This window comes from Rhincodon typus, chromosome 21, assembly GCF_021869965.1.
Source record: "Rhincodon typus isolate 14 chromosome 21, sRhiTyp1.1, whole genome shotgun sequence".
NCBI classification, from domain to species: Eukaryota; Metazoa; Chordata; class Chondrichthyes; order Orectolobiformes; family Rhincodontidae; genus Rhincodon; species Rhincodon typus.
The window spans coordinates 38,285,590-38,295,390 of record NC_063352.1 but is presented as its reverse complement, the minus strand read 5'-3'; the positions used below and the strand labels follow the sequence as shown (position 1 = coordinate 38,295,390).

Genomic DNA, 9,801 nt, shown 5'->3' with positions numbered 1-9,801 from the left:
TAGGAGTTATTTTGGACTTCAGATCCAATTTGCATTAGGCAGTAGTAAATAGCTGAATGCGGAGGAGGGCTAGAATCCATTGAATAGCTTGGATAATAAACTTTCCCTGAAATTTTAATTGAAGCAGAGTTCCATGCAAGCACCTCTTGAATTGCATGCTATTTTTGTTCAAGGAACTTAATCGATTGGAATACATTGTTCAGTTACCCAATTTTATCATCCAACACAATCAGAAAACAGCCCTTAGTGCAACAAATGTCTAAAATCATTATTCACAATGCTTCTGATGTTGGAGCACTTGAAGTGAAAAAGGACACTTATAAGCACTTCCAATAAGATGCTGTCAAGCATCAAGCTTTCATGTAGTCAGAGATGCCTATTACATCCACAACGGTCAGCCACTGAGTTCTTGGAAACGGTGCTGATGGCAGAGGGAATACCAAAGAGCAACACAAAGTCAAATGCTGATCCCTTCACTGCAACATTACATCTTTCAAATTTTCTTGCAGAATAGTGTCTTTCACTGCGTGGAATACAAATCGAATGTTTTCCGTGTCAATGGCTGTTGTAAAGTGGTGGAACAGTGGTTTGGTGCGATCTCGTCGCTTGTTGTTAAAGCACTGAACCAAGTATTTTTGTACATCGTCTAGATTGTGAGGGTCCCACTCAAAATTTGGGAAATATTTTTTAATACTGACTGTTTTCACCTTACCCACAAGCAAGTCCATTTTGTTGAGAAACAAAATGATGGAGACAGAAGAAAACAATTTGTTGTTTACAATTGTCTCGAAGATATTCATTGATTCTACCAAACGACTTGTTCGCCGGTCTTCCATTAGGACCTGGTCATATTCACTGGAGGAAACCATGAATAGAATGGAGGTAATGCCATCGAAGCATTGAAACCATTTCTGCCTCTGTGACCGTTGACCACCCACATCTACCATTTTGAAAGGAATTCCTTTTATGACAAAATCGTGCTCCACAATTCCTTTGGTGGCTTTTCTCGCAAGTAGGACATCATGCCTGCTGGGAAGGTAACTCTGAAATAAAGAAATTAATTAAAAATTTTGCATAACTAGGCACATTGGCAGTATGACAAATTTTCTTTTGCTATCCATCCTGCCAGCAATAAAGAAGCCTCAATATATTCAAACTGGACCAGCAGAACAATGGTTTAAAGATGTTAATTTCACATCCCATAGTCACAGCAGGTTCAGAAATCTAGCAAGGACTGGATACCAGCCAGACATGAAATTGAACATGTTGCTGCTTTTGGAAGGCGGGGAGAAGTGAAAGTAAGGGAATTGCTGGGCAGATGTATTTGATTTCTGAAGGACACTTTTCTCCCCCCTACCATTTGGGAAAAATGGATCCGTTGAAAGATTCACTAAATAACAGCACAAATTTAATTTGATTAGCAAAAATCTTAAAAACATTCAAAATATTCTTCTTCAATGAAATTTGACTGCTATTCCTCAAATTATGAATAATTTTGAACTACTTAAAAATGCAAAATTTGTGAATGGTAACATAGATGAAAGAAAATTTAGTAATCTCAAGTTGGTTAACTGAAATCTTGTGTTTCTTGAAGATTGTTTTGCAAAACAATCAACTGACCAAAGCGATGAAATGCTGGAGTGCTTTGAATGTTCTGAATCCAATGAGGTTATTGCCTTGACATCATTGCCATGTGTTTAGTTGAAAATGTAGTAACTTTTTTTTTATTTGAGCACAATATTCTTAAATTTCCCTCTCCCTCAGTATTAAACATTAATAACTACAGACTGATGGAGAATAGCTTTGATTGGCTTCATTACTATAGAGAGATTAAGATGATTACAAATTGATTTCAGTCTGTGTTGAGTTTGTCGTCTCAACTGGCTGTTCCAATGCTGCAAATTAGTTGCAAATGCCCCACATTCAAAATTCGTACTGCGTTCTCAAAGATGGGTAAAAATCAATGATAAATTGTATTTTGGTAACATGAATATCTGATTATATAGACTGAAGACAATGACTGAATTTACAGCTCAATTAATTAGACTATTTGAAAAAGCTGCAAATTTTTAAGACGACAAATCAATAAATTTCCATCAGACGTAGTAGAGATTTCCAAATCACTCAAGACTGAGAACTCCCTAGCTTGGACTTATGATGTACTGCAAACAGTAGAGCTTGGACTGCATTTCTGAATACTTCCAAAATCAACTGTGGAACAATACTCCACATGATAAAATTATAAACTATAAGAGGCAATAGAAACACTGTAGAATGGAAGATCTTTGGAAGCAATGGTGGTGAGGGTGGCAAGAAGAGCAGTTGTATTTCTCTATTGACAATTTCTCCATATTCATCAGTTGTAGGAACACTGCAATAAATGAAAATATTGCAGCACAAAGCTAGACTAAAGGAAAAAAAAAATCTGGCATGGAGATTTGAAAATTCAAAACACTTCCAGCTTCAACGATCACCTTGAGAAACAGATGGTGATCACGGTCAGACAATCTGAGCTCCTTCAAATCAGACAGTAATGCAGTAAACAACTGATTAGAAAAGTTCAATAGGCACAAGGAAAGACAGGATAAAGATGGAACAAAAATACTCTAATCTTCAGCATTATAAATATCTTCATGCTGAATGGGCCAAATAGCCTAATGTCACTGTATATGGGACAGCTTATTTGTGCTGCAAGCTACTTCGTGAACAAATTCATTCCAATGAGAAACTGAGCAAATAATTCCTATGAAATTGGAGATTTTGATTTAATAACGAAAGACAGACAGTCTCCTCCCTCTTGCTCTTCAACTCCTTCCTCGACAACAGGATGGCACCATGACCAAAACTAATCACCAATTGCTTGCATCATCTAAAGGCAGAGACTGGATGATGAGAATCTCCTGAAAGAAGCAGGTTTGTGTCTTTATGGTTGTCCGTTAATTGGCAGAATGATTTGACATTTAAGCTAATAAGGCAGAAGCTGCATTTAGTTACAACTGTCACTTGCCATCAATGGGCATTTCCAGGAGCATCAGCTTCTCACTACATGCAAAATGACGAGCAGGAATGGCACAAATGAGTTTATGCAAATTTTCTGCATTTCAATTTGTCACTTAAAATAATGGTCAGCAGTTTGAAACAGCCACAGGGAGGGTTTCTTGATAGAACCCTGGGTCAGTTTAACCACAAATTGCATCTGGGAAACTTACTTTGTAAACTTCATCATTATATATTTTTGGAGATGATGAGCATTTCACCACTCCCAATGTAACTCAGGTCATTTGCAATAGCCAAATTTGTTATCTAGGAATCGCACAAGTGCTTTAACTTATACTTTCACATACATCTAAATGAAATATATTAGGTTGTATCATAGCTCATACATAAATTAGAAACAAATGCCAACCCATACAGTTGCCAATACAGGCATTTAATTTCAACATCCGTCAATAATCAGGTAATCCAATTCAATCAGCATGAAATGAATCCTGAATGCAATGTTTGATAGTGACATTGCTCCATCGGCCCGTCAAATCCTCCCAGTACACATTCTCACTCTGTTTCAATGTGATTTCAGTGGAATCCAATCCTTGCCCAAAGCTCTAGAGCTACACTTGCAGGAGATCATTTTCTGGAGAAAGGCAGACAAAGAATTGCAAATTTCAACAATGAAAACTGCCAATTTAGCATTATTTCCAACTACCCTTTTTCTAAAAATTTGTTTTGCGGTTTCAAGAACTTTGACTTGATTACATCATCCTAATAGACAAGAACACCAATTATAGCATTTTGTTACTGAGATAATTTTTGAGTGTTCTCAGACTTTCCTCGAAACAAATTGGCTGATATGTTCTTTTGAAAAAGAACATCATTGCAATCCGGGTTCATTGTTTATTGATCTTGAGGCACTTTAGAAATGTGGTAAATTGCCACATTCAAGTAATTCTCTACATGCAAGTGGTAGGCAGCAAGGAGAGGAACGCAATTAACTGAAATAAACAAAAACTCATTCAGCTAACCTATCAATCAAATGGGAGAAATTCCAAAACATAGTTTCAACTTGATTTTTGCCCACATTATCTTCCACATAATGCAGAAGTTAGTTCAGCATATAACCACGGTGATCACAACTTTCAAGTTAGCAAGGGTGAACTCCCTATGCTTTGGTTGTTTAAGTAAAAACAGGAATTAGACTCACCAATTGTCCAATCTGGTCAAGATTATCCAGAAAATATTTCACAGATTCACCCTATTGGCAGAAAAATAGCGAAAAATAAAATCAGTTCTAATTTCCCAGTATAATTGGAAACCATTCAGATTAGGGGAAGATGATTAACAATACTTCTCTTAAGAAGCAAAATAAACTCACACAGACATCAATCATCATTGATTATGCTGTAAGTGCCTCTCAATAACATATTAACGAATAGCATGCTAACATCAGTGCAAATTCTTAATTCTACAATTTATTCAGAAGGTAACATTTGATTCCGACAGAATTAGCCCTGCCTCTAGTTAAGTTGGTCCAGTACAGTTACAATATTGGCATTTATCCAGCAATGTGGAAAATTGCTTAGGTATATTGTCTCCACAAAAAGAACACATCCAACTCAGCCAACTACTGTCGCATCATTCAACTCTCAGCCATCAACAAAGAAGGAAGGGGTTATTGACAGCTATCCAGCAGCACTTACAATAATTTGCACACTGATATGCAGTTTGGATTCCACCTGCTCTTGACCTCATTACAGCCTTGGTCCAAGTAAGGTCAATTAGAGCTGAACTCTAGAGACGAGGTAAGAGTGATGGCCCTGGACACCAAGTCAGCATTTGATGGAGAATGAGATCAAGGAATTTTAGCAAGAATGATGAGAATTTGAGAAGAATTCACAGTTTCAACTCCTATCAAGCATAAAGGAGGATGTTTGGAAATGTCAGAAGTCAATCATCTCAGTCCCAGGGCATCACTGCAGGAGTTCCTCAGGATTGTGTCCCACATTCAATCGTCCTAAGCTGCTTCATCACTGACACTCCCTTCAACATAAGGTCAGAAGACGATATTTGCTGAAAAATCACAATATTTGGCAACATTCATGATGACTCAGATACTAAAAACAGACCATGTCTACAGACTGAGGCTTGGTCAACATTCAGGCTTGGGTTCATAAGTGACTAGTAACATATACACTTATCATGCAATGACCATCTCTTCCAATCCAATCATACCTTCTGTACATTCAATGCATTGTCATCACTGACTTCCCCATTGTCAACATACTTGGGGTTATCATTGAAGAAACAAAACTGGACCAGCTATATAAATACTGTGGTTGTAGGAGCAGTCAGAGGCTGGGAATTCTGTGGCACGTAACTCACCTCCTGTCTCCCCAAAATATGTCCATCATCTACAAAGGAACAAATTAGGAGTGTGATGTAATATTGCCCAATTGCCTGGATGAGTGTAGCACCAGGCACTCAAGCAGCTCAACACCTCTAGGACAATGCAATCTGCTTGACTGGCACCCATCCACCTCTGGGAAGTCATACAGTATTGTGGCTATACAGGACGTTGGTTTGACCACTTTGGAGTAATGCATGCAATTCTGGTCTCCATCCTATAGGAAGGATGTTGTGAAACTAGAAAGGGTTCAAAAAGATTCGCAAGAATGTTGCCAGGGTTGGCAGGTTGGAGCTCTAGGGAGAGGCCGAATAGACTGGGGTTCTTTTCCCTGGAGCATCAGAGTGACATTATAGAGGTTTATAAAATCATGAAGGACATGGATAGGGTAAATAGGCAAGATCTTTTCCCCCAGGTGGGGGAGTCCAAAGCTAAAAAGGGCATAGGTTTAAGGTGAGAGGGAAAAGATATAAAAGGGACCTAAGGGGCAACTTTTTCACACAGAGGGTGGTGCGTGTATGGAATGAGCTGCGAGAGGAAGTGGTGGAGGCCAGTACGGTTACTATATTTAAAAAGGCATCTGGATGGGATTATGAATAGGAAGGGTTTAGAAGAATATGGGCCAAATGCTGGCAAATGGGACGAGATTAATACAGAATCTCTGGTTGGCATGAATGAATTGGACTGAAGGGTCTATTTCCATGCTGTATATCTCTATGACTCTATGCCTCCATGATTCACAATGGCAACAGTGCATACCATCTACAAAATACACTGCAGCAACCCACAAAGGCTCCTTCAACAGCACCCTCCACACTCAGGACTTCTGCCTCCTAGAGGGACAAGAAGAACAGGTTTATGGCAACTCGATCATCTCCAAATTCCCCTCTAAGTCACACACCATCCCGATTGCCATTCCTTCACCGTTACCTGGTCAAAATCTTGCAACTCCCTTCTTAACAGTACTATGAATGCCCAAACACCACATGGACTGCAGCAGTTCAAGCCAGCAGCTAACCAACACCTTCTGCAAGGTAAATGCTTCAGCAGGAAAAATGGCCTAGCCAGCGACACCCACAACACGTGAATGAATTAATACATTTTTAAAAATCTCAGATTTTACTTAGCAACCAGATTGTAAATTACATTCCAACTCAAGTCTGAATATTATTTTAAATAGAAATTATCCACAGAGTAATCAATCAAGGAACAAAAAAGATTTCCACGTTAGTTTTTGTTCTTTAAAATCATGTCTTTGCCTTGAAACCAGAGAATGCCATTACATCCCAAATCCAGCCAAGCCTCAAATGTTAAACTGTGGGACCATCCAAGTTATCACCAAACACCCATTACTGCGCATGATTTATTTAAACCCATGACCTTTCAAAACAGACAAATTTAAAAGAACAGAAACAAATTAAGCAAATCCAATTAGACTCAAGTAAGCTTTTGTGAACATGGGTATCAAGCCACAGTTTTGAAAGCGACTGATGAGTCTGTAGCAATGGGACTGGCTAGAATAACTGTTCCTCACTCTCTAATCTAAGTTTCCCACCCTTCTGCCTTCACCGCTCCTTTAACCAAAAAATCTGTTTCAAGAGTGCAACACAGCAATGTGCTTAACATGAGGTCCTTATTGAAGTGAACCGAAGGTGTTTGCCTACAATGTGCGTGCTTCGTGGTAGAGGTCGCTTGAGTACAGGAAGGACTTGTACAATATTGTATTACAATCCATACGGAATCCATCTCTGGATGCAGCAAGGAGGGAACCCATAACTAGTCAAAATGAAACAGCAAGTGTAGTAGACACAAACCATGAGCGGAGAAGCAGATATTCAGATTCTGAGATAGCAGGAACTGCCGATGCTGGAGAATCTGAGATAACAAGGTGTAAAGCTGGATGAATACAGCAGGCCAAGCAGCAGAGGAGCAGGAAAGCTGACGTTTCAGTTCTGGACCCTTCTTCAGAAAAAATTTCTTCAGATTTTTTCTGAAGAAGGGTCCAGACCCAAAACGTCAGCTTTCCTGCTCTGCTGATGCTGCTTGGCCTGCTGTGTTCATCCAGATTCTGTCTCTTTCGTATCGTCTTCCAATCACAACTCTAACGTTTTCCCACTCTCACCAGCAGTTGCGTTTTTAATTTTCAGCCATGTTTGGACTTTGGAGAAGGTGGATGTCAGAAACAGATTTAGAATGGAGGAATTCCAAAATCCCAACAGAATGTAAATTTCTCATCCCTGCACATAATTGAGGCTTTGTAGGAGCATGGTGTGGATTGTAGTTTCACCATCAGAAAATAGGACCATTTGGAAATCAAGAAAACTTCAGCCAGAATATTGAAGGTTCACAGTTAATAATCCTCAACATTCCAGTTCTTCGCAGCTCCCCCGCTTCACCTTTTTCTCCACTACCTTGATGCTTTCTGCTTCCTGCTCTCACCCTGAACTAAAAGTATCAGCTTTACTTCCAATGTTTATCCTTCTCGTCTTCATATGGTTTACGTCAGATTCTTTTCTGTCTTTAGTTCTAAGGAGAGATTGTTAATCAATCTGATAAACTCACTTACACCCATTCTTACCACAATTACACCTACTCCCACACTATCTTCTTCAAAGACTGTTCCAGTTATCCAATATTTCTATCCAATCCATTTTAACTATGGCACTTGCCGTAAAAGTACTTCCGATAAGTTCCCTTCTATCTTGACAAAATCTATTCCATTTCTCAGTACTTATATCCTACCCTTCCTTATCACAAATAGGAGAGATTTCCCCTACCTTTGCCTTCATCAGATCATGGATAACATTCAACACCTCAGCCACTCGCAGCACAATGCTATCGTTAAATACAGTTTTCCCACCCCTTCACACCATTCAAAATGTGAGATTGTTCCCTCCACAATACTCTGGCCCATTCTTAATTCACCTGTCTTACTCAGTCCCATGCCTTTTCACTTCATCCCTTCAGCTATTCAAGGTCCCAAATACCACTTCACAATCAAACAGTAATTTATTTGTACTTCATTCTGTTTACGATATTGTACTCTGCTCATAATACGGTGTCTCTCATTTTGGGAGACTAAGTAGGTTGAATGACTGCAAAACAGTATGCATGGTCACAAAATTTCGGTGGTGTACCATTTTATTTTTCCATCCACAGCGACCAATAGCACTAAACTTAAGAAACATCACCTCAGCTTTTGATTAAGCACTTTTCAGCCTTCAAAATCCATCGAGTTAAACATTTCAGATAATAACTACTGCTCCCATTTTCTCAAACAACAGATTGCGATAACATAAACAAAGTCCTGGAAATACAAATGCTTCCAAACCTGCTGAGTATCTGTAGAGAGAAACAAGAGTTGAATTTTCAGTTGATTATGGCTCTTCAGGAAATTGAGCTCTGAAGAAGTCATTTGATTTGAAATGTTAACTCTTTCTCTCCTCACAGATGCTGCTAGAATTGCTGAACGTTTCCAGCACTTGGCATCCATTTCAGATCTGCAGCAACTACAATATTGTGCTTTTAATTTAGGTCATGGTAACAGTTTTCTTGTTGGTATTTCAGTTCCACTTACCTCAATTGCAGCCTCCTTTTGCCTTGTACCATTGCTACGTCACTCAAGGAATCTTGCCTTCTATGTTATTACTGACATGGCTGGGAAGTTGGTTGAGTGGCAGGTGACAGAATGTATGGATAACGGGTAGGTACTCAAATTGGCAGATGTGACCAATGATGTCCCACAGTGATCCGTGTTAGGGCCTCACTTATTCATATTTATTTATTAATGGCTTGGATAATAGCATAAAAAGATATATATCCAATTTTTGCTGATAACACAAAGTTAGGTGGCATTGTACAATATAGATGATAGACTATCAATATCCTTTTGTAATTTTATGCTAAGCAAATAGGCAGATGGGAGTTCAATGTAAGCAAGAGGTTATCCATTTTGGACCAGAAAAAGATTAGATCAGAGTACTTACTAGATGGTACAAAGTTAAACACAGATGATATCCAAAGAGACTTCGGAGCTCAGGTGCAAAAGATATTTAAATTATCACAAATATTTGTAGAAAATAATCAAGAACACTCATGAAATGAAGGCCATTATATCTACAGGACTGGAATACAAGGATGCAGAAATTATGCTGCAGTTGTATAAAACCCTGGTTAGAGCCTACTTGGAGTAGTGAGAGCAGATGTGGGCCCCACACCTTCAGAAAGGTATACTGGCCTTGGATGGAGTACAATGTAGATTTACCGGAGTAATGCCTGGACTTTACAGGTTAAGTTATTAGGAGACATAAACAAATTAGGCCAGTTTTTTCGACAATTTAGGAGGTGAAAGGGGTGATCCAAACAAAGTCTTCAAGGTATTAACAAGAAAAGACACGGTAGAT

The 9,801-nt window shown here is 38.9% G+C and overlaps 1 protein-coding gene across 3 annotated transcripts in view; it reads right to left on the bottom strand.

The window, feature by feature from the left end:
- Positions 1-6: 6 nt before the first annotated feature.
- gna12a (guanine nucleotide binding protein (G protein) alpha 12a) overlaps positions 7-9,801 on the bottom strand; it is a 73,252-nt gene continuing 63,457 nt past the window's right edge. For all 3 annotated transcript variants that reach the window (XM_048609874.1, XM_020517698.2, XM_048609876.1), the window contains 2 exons: positions 4,199-4,249; positions 7-1,043 (listed from right to left, as the gene is read on the bottom strand). In XM_048609874.1, coding sequence (XP_048465831.1) covers positions 474-1,043; positions 4,199-4,249 — 621 coding nt within the window. In that variant the 3' untranslated portion in view covers positions 7-473. The remainder of the gene's footprint in view (positions 1,044-4,198; positions 4,250-9,801) is intronic.